This window comes from Brienomyrus brachyistius, chromosome 8, assembly GCF_023856365.1.
Source record: "Brienomyrus brachyistius isolate T26 chromosome 8, BBRACH_0.4, whole genome shotgun sequence".
In the NCBI taxonomy this organism is placed as follows: domain Eukaryota; kingdom Metazoa; phylum Chordata; class Actinopteri; order Osteoglossiformes; family Mormyridae; genus Brienomyrus; species Brienomyrus brachyistius.
In genome coordinates, this window is record NC_064540.1 from 14,723,493 (window position 1) to 14,739,507 (window position 16,015).

The 16,015-nt window shown below is 49.5% G+C and overlaps 1 protein-coding gene across 3 annotated transcripts in view; it reads right to left on the reverse strand.

Moving 5' to 3' along the window:
• Positions 1 to 403: 403 nt before the first annotated feature.
• The window catches only part of prickle2b (prickle homolog 2b), a 65,998-nt gene continuing 50,386 nt past the window's right edge, over positions 404 to 16,015 (reverse strand). For all 3 annotated transcript variants that reach the window (XM_049023861.1, XM_049023863.1, XM_049023862.1), the window contains 7 exons: positions 13,216 to 13,399; positions 10,590 to 10,703; positions 6,248 to 6,385; positions 5,758 to 5,961; positions 4,616 to 4,802; positions 3,366 to 4,202; positions 404 to 1,788 (listed from right to left, as the gene is read on the reverse strand). In XM_049023861.1, the coding sequence (XP_048879818.1) occupies positions 932 to 1,788; positions 3,366 to 4,202; positions 4,616 to 4,802; positions 5,758 to 5,961; positions 6,248 to 6,385; positions 10,590 to 10,703; positions 13,216 to 13,399 (2,521 nt within the window). In that variant the 3' untranslated portion in view covers positions 404 to 931. The remainder of the gene's footprint in view (positions 1,789 to 3,365; positions 4,203 to 4,615; positions 4,803 to 5,757; positions 5,962 to 6,247; positions 6,386 to 10,589; positions 10,704 to 13,215; positions 13,400 to 16,015) is intronic.

Below are 16,015 nucleotides of genomic sequence, written 5' to 3' on the forward strand. Positions count from 1 at the left end.
AGGAGTATGAAATATTCAGCAGCAACAGCCGCAAGGCTCAAAGAAAAGGAAACCAACGGAGGAATTTAGGGAGGCTTTCATTTCAGCCCTTTTTGTTTCGCTTTCTGTCTAACCGGCGATGTAACATGGGTTCCAGAGGCTGACTGCCAGGACTCCTTAACATAAAGGCAAGCATCCATCCATCCATCCACCCATCCATCCATCCATCCATCCATCCATCCAGGTGTTAGGGGAGGGGGTCAGATAATGAGGAACAGGCCTGTCAAATGAGATCTGGATACTCAGCAGTGCTTCAAACGAACATTTAGGCTGCAGGTATCGCTTGCATACGACCAGAATCGCCAGAATCGCGTTTACTGAGCACAGAGAATCAGAGCAAACCAAGGTTTCAGAGGTCAAACGGTTTTAAAATGTTCAATGAAATATTCTTTAATTCCAAGCCAAGACATTATCAGTGAATGGACACGCATGCACATCTACATTTCTAGATTATATAATACATAAATGGTTCTATCGATACAAAATATAAAAATACCTCATTTACATATTTACATTAAAACATTCTTAACTTAAGGGATTTCTTTATATACACATCATAGAGCTTTATTCAGTGGTAAACACATAGCTGGGAGAAGCAGGACTACACTAAACTCTTACAGTGCCTGAGTATGGAGAACACGCATCTTGCGTTTGTTGGATTAACACTGGCCTTTTAACAGAGTGCCGGGTTAGGAATATAATTAAGAAGTAATTGGGACGGTTAACAAAGAGCATGCAAAGTTACTGCTGTCGACTGACACCTCACTGAATATCATTCACTGGCTGGGCTCACGGTACAAAGCGGCGGGGCGTTATGGCTTGTTGTTCTGGGGCGGGACCACGGAGCGATCTTTACACATGTTTTTGTACCAGATAGAAATGGCAGGGGGTGTCAGGAGATGATGCAGTTTTTGCTTTTCCTGCGCTTGCGTGTATGGAGCTGTCCGTGGCCCCCCAGCGGACCGGCGCCCCCTATGGTCGGGGAGGCGTACTTGTGGAGCAGCTCCTCACCACTCAGATAGCGCATGTGCACGGGCCGGGGAATAGGCTCACCCAGGAAGTAGCCCTCGTCGTCAGACTCGGAGGAGGATGAACAGGTGGAGCACCAGTCATCCTCATACTCATCCCAGCGGCAGGGCCCAAGCCCATGACCAACCGCGTTCTGCAGCGTCAAGTCCGATGTGGTGCGCGGGCACTGTCGGTAGGAGCCCTGCCGGAAGTGGGTACTCCCGCCAAAAGGGCCCCTCCCCCCCCCAAACCGATCATAGTCCTCATGGACTCGCAGCAGGGGGCGCTCCAAGGTGGGGCCCCGGCGCTCCGCCACCAGGTGTAGTGCGTTATCAGACCGCGAACGGCGGGACCGGCGTCTGCGGTGATGGTGGCGCCGGCGAGGCTCCTCCGGCTCTTCAGCCCTCCGCCGAGTCCGCACCCCTGCCCCACCCATCAGACTCCGCCGGTCCTCCTCCTGGAAGGGGAATCCGTGGGGCTGGCGGAGCCGGCCCGGGGACTCTCGGCGGTGCGGTGGGTACTTCAGCTGTGGTGGTGGTGGGGGCCGCAGCTCCGGGTTGCAATATGGCTGGGCGGAGCCGAGGCTGCGCAGGGACTCAGTGCTGCGGAAGTGCAGTGAGGAGTTGAGGGTGCCCATATTGCTTTTCTCTGACACATTCATTCCAGAGTCCTTGCTGAGGTCGGGCATGGAGAAGCGGGACAGGTGCTCCTGCCGCCGGCTACCCCCATCCACGGATGTGCCTGCGCGGGACACAGACGAACATCGGTGTTAGAGATGGGAACAGTGGGAGGCCAGGTTACTCGAGTCAGAGAGGAGTGCACTGGGATGCCAGAGACAGCGCACAGGTACACTCAAAATGGATAGGAGAACTGCAAAATGCCAAGGGTCAGACAAGAGTGTGCTGGGACACCGGGGTCAGAGAAGATCATCCTGGGATGCCAGGATCAGAGAGGAACACGCTGGGATGCATGGGTCAGAGAGGAGTGAGTCGGGGTGCATGGATCAGAGAGGAATGCACCGTGACGCATGGGTCAGAGAGGAGTGCGTCGGGACGCATGAAATAGAGAGGAGCATGTCGGGACGCATGGGTCAGAGAGGAGTGCGTTGGGATGCATGAGATAGAGAGGAGCATGTCGGGACGCATGGAATAGAGAGGAGCATGTCGGGACGCATGGAATAGAGAGGAGCATGTCGGGACGCATGGGTCAGAGAGGAGTGCGTTGGGATGCATGGGATAGAGAGGAGCACACTGGGATGCCAGGAATAGAGAGGAGCGTGCAATAGAGAGGAGCGTGCAATAGAGAGGAGCGTGCAATAGAGAGGAGCGTGCAATAGAGAGGAGCGTGCCGGGGGGATGCCAGCAGACACCCAGTGCAGACGGCTCTGTAATTTAATGGGCTTTTTAATCTCCCAAGGCTGGAGTCTGAGAGCCTGAGTCACGCTCTGATGCTCACAGAGCCCCGCAGGGGTGAGAGCCTCAGGTCAGGGAAACAGGAGCAGTGCTCATTTATAACACTGCCTGACATTCTGATGAGGGGCACTTATATTTTGCATTTATATTTTGCAAGACTAAGTCGGTAAAATTATAATTACTCATACCCCCATGAGAACGTTTACAGATGTTTTGCACAAAATATTTTGCTTCTTTACCCAAGCATTTATAGTATAGTGCAAATGTTGTCTGTCAAAGTGTATCAGCTTAGCCATTTCAAAATCTCTCCTCACATCACCCCAGTATTTGCAGCAACTGTCCAAAACACCAATGTATGTTTGAGTTGATCACTTGTCCATACTTCTGATCTCGTGTTCCCATTTTACGTCAAGTTTCGTTTCCAAAGTCTGGTTCTAGTACTCAAGAAAAAATGTACAGAGGACTGCAAAAATCCCTGGATATCGTTCTTGCCCCGCCCAAACTGTCAAGGGTACATCAAATGTACCTTTGAGACCAATCCCATGATTCATTGTGCCTCAAGTTTATTCCTGGAAGGCAACTTAGCAAGACCGCTCTTGCCAAGAGCACGAGTGAGATCTTCACTTTCTTGGTATTGGGAAACAGCCCTTGTTTCAATACCTCACTAAGTTATTGAACTAATTAAGTTAATTAATTGAAGGCTGGTGGTAAAATGTAAGAAATACATTGAATAGCTCGGGTGCCCCTGAGGAGATGTGTTAGGAACTGAAATGGTGATAAATATTTGAAGAACAAAAGAAATCATTTGTGTTTATTATGTTACTACTAATTTGCTGATTATGTTCTGATATTACTTTGCGTTTCTGACTGCTTAAGAGTTTTGAACAATGGGGGGGGAGAGGGTACCTGTCACGTTGGAGAGGGCAAGAGACTCCATGGAGCCCCTGGGTGTCTGTTCCAGTGGGGTGAGCTGCTCTGTAAAGCCCAGGGCACTGATGGGGGTCCGGGTGCGGCCCAGCTGGGTCCCTGCTTCCGGATCTCTCTGGAAGCCATGCAGGCTGACGGATCGCTTGTCCAGGCAGTCGCTGCGGGCGGCATCGTTGAAGCTGGCCTGGCTCTTCAGCTTTGCCGGGTAGTAATCGCCCTGCTCCGCATGGAACCAGTCCTCATTCAGGGAGCGGCCCTTCAGGGCACCCATGGGGGGCCGTTTGGACCCGGCTGGCTCCGGGGAGCGTGGGTTGGCCGGGCCTCCAGGGCTGAGGGTGGCGCCGTAGCTCGTCCTCACGTTGCATTGGCTGAGCAGCTGCAGGGGGCTGGGTGCCGGCTCGGGGGGGCCCTCCTGTACATACTGCTCGCCACGGCTCTTCCACGCTGGGGGATCACGGCTCAGGCTGGGCGTTTGGCTCGACACACTTAGCAGGTCCATCTGCAGCGAGAGTGGGTCGATGTCGGCCGAGAAGCGGCCCGGCCCGGTCGCCTGCCGGGCCTCGGGGCCGTCGGCACTCTTGCCTGCCTTGGTGCTGCGGCGCGACTCTCGGGAGCGGGCGCTCTGGAAAGCAGAGTCGCACGAATCTGAGCCCTCGAGCTCATCACCGGCGCTGCAAGAACGTGAGCAGAAGATCTGGCCCTGCTTGGGCAGGAAGGGCCGGCCCAGGAGGGACCGCTTACAGCGGGCGCAGCAGAAGCAGCTCTCGGTGGCGTGCCAGTGCTGCCCATCATAGGTCATCTGGCCCTGGTCGATACCTGCGGAGGCAACACCCAGGGTTAAACCATGAACAGGGACAAGCCCACCTAGTCTTAAACCCCACCCAGGGCTAAGCCCACCAGACACAAATTAAACAAAAGGTTGTTTTGCATCCTGTTCTGATGCTTGTATAATATGGATCCATGACGCTGATTACCACCGTAATACCCGGCACGTGGCCCTCCTTAACGAGCCTCACGGGATTCCACATGTCGTTAGTGCGCTTTAATTTGTATTTAGTCTCACATGCGACCAAGGAAGCATCAGAGTAACGAATAATTACAGGCCGGCTGTCTGCTTGCCAGGCCTCGGAGGCAGACTCGGAGGCCGTAATTAAGAAGAGCCCCCCAGATTTGATGTGGCAGCTGCCGCCTGCGTGTAGTTACTCCCCAGGAAACGGCGCGGGACTGACCGATGTGCTCTCCGCAGGCGTCGCAGTACTCGGCATAGAGTGACTGGAAGCAGTCGCAGCAGTAGGGCCGGCTCTCCCGCATGATGTAACGCTGCCCCCCCAGCACGGTCTCGCACTCGAAGCAGCAGAAGTGGCTCATGTGCCAGTGCCGACCCTCTGCCTCCGTGCACTCGTCCGCAAGGATGATCTGCGAGGGGTGGGGGAAGCGTGCAGTTAGTTAAAGGCCAGATCTCCCCGAGAAAGTGGGGCGAGAACATTCATAGTGGTCAATAAAGACTGATGAAATGAAACAGCAGGTTCCTCTACCTGAGGAACACCAGGTTGTGTATGGTGTCACAGCCATCAGCAAATAAGATTACGGCAACATAAACAACACAGATGTATTAACATACCGCCTGATGCTAATAACTACATAAACAATCGAATCCGAGTCTCCCACAGTTACCACCTTTGCTATTACAGTAAAAGGTGTCACATCGAACACTGGGACCAAAACTGCTGGATAATTCAATTCTCAGGACGGCTGAATGTTACTCTTCACTATGAACACTGAACCATAACACATTTCTTACACTAACTTTAGTCCTTTTTTACACACATGAAATGAATATTGTACTGTTTTTTTAACATGCTACGAAGTCACTGACAGATGAAGTCAGTTTTTAATAGAACAGTACTATTACCTGTATACATTTTTATTGTTTATATGCATGTTTTAGAACTTTGGTTTTTAAGCTTTTTTGAGTCATGGACCCCATTTTGAATCTGGTGAAAACTACCGAAAATATGCACATAAGCACATTGTACTTTGTCTCATACTCTCATACCTGCACAAAACATGAATAAACAATATGAACAAAAATATGTTTCTTAAAATTAATGGTCATGGACGCCATAAAACCCATTGACGGACCCCTTGGGGGTCCATTAAGAACCCCTGTTTTAGCGTTATTAACAGTTATTCGAGTGCACCGATTAGTTGAATACTGGACATGACATCTTTTGCTGTATCTGGAAATGTATTCATGAAAATGACCTATTACTGCTGCAAAGGCTTGTTGCCAAGGTTTCGGGCTGAGGGGGCTGAGACATGCCAGTTCCCGGTGCGTCCGCCCTACACTCCCCCAGGCCCTAAGACCCACCTCGTCGCAGGCAGAGCAACGTGGCTTTAGCCTCTCTGCATGGTGTCGGCCGCAAAAAATCTTGCCGTCCTGGTAGAAGTAGATGAGGTCGACCAGCAGCTCGTCGCATGTGCTGCACACGAAGCAATGGGGGTGCCAGCAGACGCCGTGGCCAGCCCGTGATGCAAACACAGCAATATCGCCCCCGTTAATCTGCCCGCCGCACTGGGAGACCAAAACAGGGGGTGACAGCGTTATTTGACAGAAGCAACTGCTCTAAACGCCACTGTTCATTTTTCCAGTTGAATTTTACAGGTTATAGGTCACATTAAAGGTGAGAAAACTTTTGAAATGATTTATCGTGGCGTCGTCTTTTTACGGCACAGAAACCTGCCATTTTAATAGGGGCGTGGACACTTTTTGTACCCACTGTATATCCAAAACCCCAAAAGCCAGAATGAGCCCCCGTCTTGTGCTGGTCCCGGGCGAGTCCCCTGATTAGGCCCCCCACCTGCTCACAGACGGTCCCCGTCATGGTCACTGGGAAGGGCCTGACGTTCCCCCGCCCCAGGTTTTCCCTCTTGCGCTGGCCGCTGAACAGCTTGAGTTCCCGCTTCTCCTCGTCGTCCAGGGAGTTGCAGTAGCGCACCTGAGAACAGCAGGAGGCGTGTTGGAACAGGGCGCCAGCGGTGTCTGACAAATATGGTCATGCCACGACATTTGGCTTTAGCTGTTAAACCGGGGAATTCACATACATCCCAATCTCAGCAGAATAGTCACATCCCTGTTGAGCCTTTGAGCGAGGCCCTTAACCCCCCCCCCCCCCCATGTGCATGCCTCAAAAGACTGTGATTGGATATGTGAAAACTAAAGATTTCCTGTGCCTGTACTTACGCAAATGGAAAATAAAGCTTTATTTTATTTCATTTACATGCACAAATGCACACACATGCATGGATGCTTCCACGTGGCAAGAACTTATTTCAGGAACCAGAACCATTTTCTGGAACCAGGAACTTTTGTCGCATTCACACCTCAGGGAGTCGGCCTGATTGCAGTTCCTCAAAGACAGTTTTAGAAATCTTTTTCTAGTAGTCCTTACTTCATTCGAATACGAACTATTGGAGAGGTGCTTACAGCAACAGCTTGCTGATTGGTTGACCACAAGCATCGCGGGTAAAAAAAATTGAGCAGAAGGATATTTTTATTTACTACAATTACATTAAATGTATCAGTGGATACCGTTTGCTTGCATCTCAACATTTCACGTAAGCTAGAGTGCAAATGGCGCTCAAATAAACTAGATGTTTTAAGATCAATCTAGAAAGAGATCTGTATCTCACTCCAGATTAGTAGAAGAGAACAAAAACAATCCTAAATTTCTGATTGAATCTATGTTTAGGTTAAAACAGAATTCTTCAAGAAGAGTGATGACTTTATTACATTTTTAATGGCAAAGTAACTAAGATTAGAGAGACCACCCAGAGCACGTCTGTAGCTGTGTACAGCTACAAGCATTCTGCTAGTCCTACTCGTACTGATATAATGTCACCTTTGAATCTTTTCCTATGAAACAATCAGAACTTTTAAGCTTAGCTTCCTCCTGCAAACCCTCTACTAGCCTTGTAAACCCAATTCCTACGAAATTCCTCAAGGAGATTGCACCGCTGATTAGCACCACCCTGTAAAACTTGTTAAACTCGTCTCTTAGGCTTGGATATGTTCCAAAACCATTTAAAGTAGTGGTTATTAGACCTGTTCTAAAGAAACCAAATCTCGAACCTAGTAATTTAGGAAATTATAGACCTTCTGAAATCTTCCTTTCAATCCAAAGATTCTGGAAAAAGCTGCTGTTCATCAGCTGTCTTCTTTCCTACCAAAAATACTGCTAAGGAATTATATCAGTCTGGCTTTAGACCAAACCACAGCATAGAAACAGCTTTAGTCAAAATAGTGAATGATTTGCTTATGGCTTCTGACTGTGGCTGTATATCTTTCTTGGTGTTACTAGATCTAATTGCATTCGATACTGTGGACCATAATATTCTCTTGGATTGGCTAGAATCTGTGGTTTCACTCTCTATTAACTAATCGTTATCAGTTTGTCCACATGAACAATGAATCTTTCAAGCCCACTAAAGTCAAACATGATGTCCCACAGGGATCAGTACTGGGCCCACTACTGTTTATATATGTTACCACTTGGTAACATTATTAGAAATCATGGTGTTGGGTTATGTTGATGATGCACAGTTACTGTCTACGGAACATAGCTAAGCTTTGGAAGATGCTCTCCTTTCATGATGAGGAGGAACTTATATATGCCTTTATAACTTCCCTACTGTAATGCCCTCCTTTCTGGCTGCTCACCCGGATCCTTAAATAAACTTCAGCTAGTATGAAATTCAGCAGTTCTTATAGACACACAAAAATTGATCATATTAGCCCTGTTCTATGCTCCCTTCTCTGGCTTGCAGTTAAGTCTCGGATTGTCTACAAAATACTGCTATTAACTTATAAAGCACTGAATGGCCTTGCGCCAGAATACCTTAGTGATCTGCTGACCACATACAACCCTCCACGCTTGCTTCGTTCTCAAGGCACAGGATATTTGTTAGTACCTGGGGGTAGAAAGAGTTACAGCAGGCTGCAGAGCTTTCTGCTATAGAGCTCCTCAGCTGTGGGAGAGTCATCCAGTGGATGTGCGAGATTCAGGCTCACTCTCAATATTCAAGTCTACACTAAAAACACACCTGTATAGTTTAGCGTATAGGGACACTAGTTCTAGCTCTAGCTAACTGCTCACTCCCAGTCAGACCTATAGTGTGAGGTGTAGAGCTGGGTGGGGATCGGTGCCATTGGCTCAGGATAAACTGAACTGTCAGTCTGTCACTCTAGCTTCACAATCCCTTGTGGAATTGGAGTGCTGACATTCAGGGACTCCCCATGCCTGCGTTCCCACCTGCCTCTCCCTCCTACTTATGCTGCCATAACCTTATATGCCGGAGCTTACATACTGCACTCACCTAACTGTTTGCGCTGCTTCTAGTCTCCCCTACTTTGGCTAACTGCATGTTTTATTTTCCCTGCCCCTCCTAGGGTGTGCTGCCTGAAACCCCCAAATTATCAAGATATTCTGCCTACCCCACTAGCTGCAACATCTCCACTGCCTGTGACGTCTTTCCGGCCTGCTTGCCCTTCTGCCTGTGACGTCCTTCCGGCCTGCTTGCCGGATGTCTCTCCTGAATACCTGGCTGCTGTACCACTGTTTGTCCTGCCATTTGAAGCAGCACCAGCACCTGCCTGCCATCACCTGCCTGCCCGCCTCTTTGAGACTCAAATGTTGAAATTGGGACGGTGTGAATTGCAACTTTGCCATCTTGTCCATTTGTCTTCCTCTGCTGCCCACTGGAGGATGGGCTCCCCCTTTGGGTCTGGTTAGGGTTAGGGCTTCCTCTGCTGCCCCCAGTAGGATGGGCTCCCCCTTTGGGTCTGGTTAGGGTTAGGGCTTCCTCTGCTGCCCCCTGGAGGATGGGCTCCCCCTTTGGGTCTGGTTAGGGTTAGGGCTTCCTCTGCTGCCCCCTGGAGGATGGGCTCCCCCTTTGGGTCTGGTTAGGGTTAGGGCTTCCTCTGCTGCCCCCTGGAGGATGGGCTCCCCCTTTGGGTCTGGTTAGGGTTAGGGCTTCCTCTGCTGCCCCCTGGAGGTTGGGCTCCACCTTTGAGTTTGGTTCCTCCCAAGGTTTCTTCCTTCTAGGAAGTTTTTCCTTGCCACTGTCACCCCTGGCTTGCTCACTAGAGGCTTTGGGCAGTGATAATGTAAAGCACTTTGAGACAATGTAATGTGAAAATGTGCTATATAAATAAAACTTAATTGAACGGATTGATAACCAATACACTTTCGTCTAATATCGCCGGTGCCGGCGATACTTGCCAGCTCTTATTAGCAGAATAATATTACATTGCTTTTTATTATATGGATCGATCTGCTGGCCATATTTAATAATGAAATATGAACATGTCACGGGTTGTATAAATAAAATACAAATAACAGGCAATGTCCTATTTTGATTGTGATCAATCCTCCCAATAACTAACAAATAACTAATGAAAAGACTTCATCCTCCATTGTTTTGGGGGTGGCAGTGTAGTTTTGTATAAATTATGTGCAAAGTTTAACCTACGAGCTTTTCGCATCTCCCATGCTTATTTAGCCTAAAGTTCCCAGTTCCTGTTGTGCAGCATGAAAGTGACATACAAAAGTAGCCAGGAGCTACAAAAGTCCCTGGTCAAGACAGCCCAGGGACTCGGACCCAAGAATCAGGTTCCAGAACTTCAATGTGAAAGCGCCCTGTGTCTTTGTGGGGACTCATTTCTATGGGAAAAACTCTAATCCCAACTATGACGACCTTAACCCCTACCCAGCCCTAACCATAAGTAACTAAACAAAATACAAAACTTTTGGCATTTTTTTTTTTTTATTGCAATCACAGATTTTTATAAAGTTGCGTTTACCCTTGTAAATTGTCCCCACAATGCCAGAACACACACACACACACAATATTATTCTCAACTGAATTAGTGACATTCCAAAAATACATGTATGCATTTCATAAATCCTTTATGTTGCACAATGGAATAAGCAAAAGGCAGTGCACTTACCAGAGGGCCGACAAATATGGTAATATACGCTAATGGAATGATAGTAATGTTAATTTTTTTCCAGATTACACAACACACTAAGTTCCCTGGAGACTTTTGGCAAACTTGTACACAAATGGTCCATGTTAGCGAGTGCCCGACAAGCAAACATGCGGCGTCGCAGGCTTTCTGCGGGCAGGGGGAGCAGCACTCACCTCATTGTCATGCGGGGGCAGCTGATGCAGGAGCTGTTTGATGCGGTGCTTTTCTCCGGGGCTGTTCACATACGGAACCTTCTCTTCCGGAAATGAGCTGTAATACTGGTGGACCTGGACAAGAGGGAACAGTGCAGGGCCCCGTCAGACAAGGCCGGTCCCAAACTCACGGGCCGGGGCCAGATGCCGCTAAGTTGCGCCTCAGGGTCTAAATGCACTCCGTTTGCCGGGCTCCTGCGCTCTCGCCCGTCAGCCTCGCCTGAGCAGTTCTCGGCCCTGATTGGAAGGTGTCTGGTGTAGGCCGATAGCAGGTGGAGAGTGCACCACGACCTCGGGATGCTCAGCCCTGTCCGGCTTCCACAAGGGTCTCGGGTCCACAAACGAAATGATCAACAACCCAAGGGCAGTTCCATAAAGTGATGGACCAGTACGGCTGGGTAACATCAGCAAAAGAAAAGATATGTAATGACTGTAGAGGAGGAAGAACATACAGACAATATGAGAAGCCCTTCAGGACGTTTAAAATGTGAGGGATGGGCTGGGGGGGGGGGGGGGGGGGGGGGGGGGGGGGGGGGGTGGGGCACCAGTGGCTACACATGCCGTCTGCCAGCCAGCTCTGTTTCAAATTAACATGATCTTGGGCGCCTTACCCAAGAGGAATGTGCCAGGAACAATCTGGCAGAATCACAACAGCCAGGCTGGCAGGCTGGAAAATGCGTTGGTACTCGATTCTGTTCTCAAGCAAGAACAGATTTCATTATTCTACATGTGGCTCCTCCTGAATCCAGTACATCTACTGATATACAGTGGTCATAATACACAGACATTATTAAAAGGCAAAATGGCAGCATGATGGATGTCTGTGGTTCATCTGGGCTTATAAGAGCAAAAGATTAGCCTTATCTACGGTCAGTCCATGCAATGGAAATTAATGTTTGGAACATGTGCTTACAGTATCGTTTTAAATGGGATTAAATGTTTCTGACCTGATTTAACCCGCTTCAGAATACTGGAGGGATAAAAGAATGTATTGAGGGATTCCTAAAAGCTTCATAAATCTGTGGTTGTGGTCAACAATTAAGCACATCCAGCAGTAACAGCCGGACCGAGACCAGCGGCAAACTCCCATTCCATGAAACACATCTAGGAACTGAAATACCCGGATGCTGTCAGGCACTGCTGTGGGTGAAATAAGCACTAGCTATACAGCAAGCCGCCCTCAGCTCAAATAGAGCCCCTTGCCAGCCTGAATCCGAGATCGTCTCTCTAGGTCACATTGGTGTGAGAAATGACCCAACTTGGACCAAACCTCCCACCCTACAAGGAGACCTGGTCGGGATCCGACTGATGGGGAGAACTCCTTAGGTAGAGCACCCCAAGGTAGCACCTTCCCACTGCTGGAGTCTTTTGAAAGAACATTCTGTAGAAGACCGCATGAAGGACTCTGCATTAACCAGAAAGAGCTGCTCAGGTTCGGTCAAAGAAACCTATCCAGGTCTGCAGTGTCCTTAAGAAGTGAATAACTATGCATGTGAATGACTGTATTTTCAATAACAAGAGGCAAACCAGTAGGCAAGTTCACATTGTGAAGGCCGAAGGCTTGAGTCATACAGCCATAGTCTCCTCACAGCTGATGTATGCACAGTGATTAAGTAAGAAGCTCATGAGCCATCTCTGCTTTCCAGAAGACAAGACACTGTGACAGCTGTACAGAGGGAGACTGTGGTATCCCAGCAACCAGGCAGCGGACATTATGGACGTGCCTGTGAAACGACGACACTCTCCTGACAGCTCCGTCCTCCACGGTCCCGACACATGCGTCTACAGTGATTTTGAGGGCAGGAAGCCTTGTGTTATTTACACAGTGATGCTTTCATTCTAACCCTAACCCTGCAGTCTGAAAGGCACCTCGATTTTCATATCAGATTACTTGCGGTCTTTGTATGATGCGATATCCAGGGAACCTGAAACGTACACTCTACTGAACAATTCCTCCTGGTAGAATGGGCCACAGTGACCAGTTATCTATTTGTACCACCATTTATAGCCAGACTGGGAGCTCAGTACAGTTCTCACTGGAAAAGGCCAGCTTCTCTGTTGCTCCAGCTGAGTAACTGGCATCTAAGCTCATCTGTGACCTTCAGTAGAAAGGCCACATTCTGCTGGCAATTCACAAAAATGACCAGTAAATCTTCCACTTAACGAACAGCGAGTTTATTGGGAAATATCCCCCCAGTTTGACAAGATGACCAGTAAATCATCTACCTACCAGACAGCTAATTTATTTGTAAATATCACCTCCAGGTTTTTAATCATATCTCTCTACAAATACATTCTTCTGGTCATTGAAATATGGATCATAAACACTGTCACAATTCAAATAAGGAAACACATTCTAGAACCAAGCACTAGCAATTTTTATTTTCACCGTGTCAGGAACAGAACATTTCAGTAACACTTATCACTCCACAAGGAAACTATATTGCAAACACAAAACGAGCACATAAACCTAGTGAGGATCTCTCAACTGGAAAGGCCACTTAGTCTGGACTGATGAGGGGAGGGCTGACCTCTCTAAACCACGAGCCCCCGTGGCTGGGTTTAAGGGACTAGTCGGTGGCATTACCTGTTCCGGTTTAAGTCCCGGGGGCACCCAGGCGTATTCCTCCAAAGCACATCCTGAGTCGTCGTCGGACGTAGAGTTCCTCTGGAAATCGTACATCAGCTTGGTGACCGTCTTCTCCATCTCTAGGGGCATCACGGCAACTGCATGCTCCTCCCGTGGACACTTACAATGGAGGCAGATCTTCCTAATGGGCAGAGAGAAAGGGGGAGGAGTCATGCCAGAAGCCAGCCAATGGGAGACGCCGACACGTGGACCTATAAACACATTCTTGGCAGTGAGGTACTTGGCTCGCAGCCAAAAATACCTCACACTTATTAAAGGGACGGAGGGAAATATTTGCCCTCTGTATCATGCTTCTTTTGTGCGATATAAGCTGAACTCCCAGTGATGGTCTCCCGGGTGTCACAGGTTACGCAGGATCCCTTTCTTACAGCTTCTCAGGCAATGTTTCCCCATGGTTGAATGTCACTGATATCTCAACCCCTTACACTTAAAGCAAATAAAACAGGGACAGTGATTTATCGAGCAAATTACGTGTGTTTGGTGAGGACTAGGACAGTATTCACGGTGCTCTGCCGATTTATAAAGGAAAAAACCCACGTAGTTAAAGCAAGCTCCTTTGTGGGGTCAGAATCCTTTTCATGACAGATCTTGATTATGCAGCACATACATTTCACAACAAAGAAAAATATCCATCGCTAAGAGCGAAGCAAAACACCCGGCCAGAAAACGAAAAGGTGGCTGTTTCTGGTTTCCCAAAGAGCTGTCGAGTCTTCCGGCTCCGCTGTGCTCGGAAAACGACACCAGAGTTGGGAGAGTCCACCTTCCCTCCGCACTGAATGTGTGAGTTATACAGCAGTAGATGGCAGGATTCTCCATTTCCCCCTTTTGGTGCGAGCAGAAAAAACACACAGACACCCGCAGACACGCACACATACACATGCACACACAAATGCGCAGACACATGCACACACAAATGCGCAGACACACACAAACGCAGACATGTAGACAAACACGCACACACAGACATGCAAACAGGCTGCTTGCATCTGGTTAGTATTTAGAGGCTGAAGCTCACAAACCCCCCCCCCCCCCCCCGCCAGGGCTGAGAGACTGCAGACCTCTTGTCGAGGAGCAGAACGCGTGAACCCAGTCAGATCCTTTAACCTACCCGGCGTCCTGCTGCGAAAACAAGCCGCCTGCTTACGACAAACCTCATTACCACTTTGGGCCCTCAGACGGCGGGGGGTGCTGAAGGATACCCCGTGGTGGGGGGGCTGAGCAACTCTTTTCGTGTGACGATAATGGAGGCAGAGGAACAGGGCTGTCGGGACCATGTCTGCAGATAACATGCATTCTTACCAACACGATCGAACGGATAAGAAAGTAGGACAGGCGTTATGAACTCGGGAGCCCCCAAAGTGTAACAGGGCCTCACCCCCCCCCCCCCCCCCCCGCCCCTGCCCCGCACAAGGTGGTTTCAGCACTGAGGTTGTGACCCGCCCCTCGGATCTCACCCGCCCCCCTGGAATAGGGTCCGTCCCCGGAGGGAGGCCATTTGTCTACTGTGCCTCGCGGGGAAAAAGCACGAGACTGAAAGACTGATTATCACAAAGAAGAAGAAAAAAATCAATTAATAGCGAATGAGCACAATCTGGGCCATTAATATTCATGACTGTGATCCAACCTGGCCACAGGACAAGATAATCATCATTCTGACACCCCAGATGGGGGGGGGCATGCTTCGCTCGGTCGCTCCTGCATGCCTGATTACGGGGACGCGCCTACACCTCGCTGACAGTCCCATGAGCCAGGCCACGTAAACAAAGATGGGCCAGGTGTTGTCCTGCATGAGCGTCTGCATGCCACTCTGACTCAGGGGGAGGAAACGCGAGCCTGCAGATGCGGGGCTAAATATAGCTACTCGAACGTGGGCCCACTCTCTGCCTTCCAGCCTGCCGTCTGCAGCGAGGCGAAGGAGGAAACCCACCGCTGTGCTCCGGAACCGGGAGGGTGACAGGTCACATGACACAGGGACACCCGCCTGAGAATGTGGCTATGGCCGGGGTGCACTTGGGGAAGAGCGAATCTGTTCACTTTCCATTTTACCACGTAACACGCAGAAGCAGGATCTCTGTGGATATCTGGGTCCCTTGTCCTTGAAGTCAGCGGTATGTCAATACTGCAAGGCTGCTGGGCTGGATAAGCAAATCCTTTTCTTTCTTATACTTGTAGAGTGGAAAATGAAGGGGAAGGGGAGGATGGGGAAGGGATTAAGTCGCCACCCTGGGGGTGGGGGTGCCTGAAGGGATCCTTCTGACTGGGATGCATGTGGACCGAATGGGAAGCTGGATCCATTCAGCGCGTGCCGTTAATCACCGTGCGCGTCGCTAAATTAGCCCAGCAACAGCGCGCTGAGATCCGCCCTCAGCGCATGCTGGCGTAGAGTCACGGAACCGGTATCATTTCATCTCAGAGGAAAAAAAGAAGTCTGCTTTGAACAGCCAACTTTACCCCCCCCCCCCCCCGAAAAAAAAACCTCACGAATCGCACCGCAGAGGTGCGGCCCGCGAACCGGGGCGCATGTGGCTGAATTACCCACGACAAACACAGGAGGGCCGCCAGGACGAGGAGCGGGTCTGACATGACTTCTTAAAAATAATGAGATATTGATCATTAAAAAAAAAAAATCGGCTTTGCCTCCAGGGAGCGTCTCACAGATTGCGCAGGAGACCGTAAGCATTTTGCGGAATGAGAGCTTCAACTCGGCAGCAAATACACTAACACAAATCAAACAAAA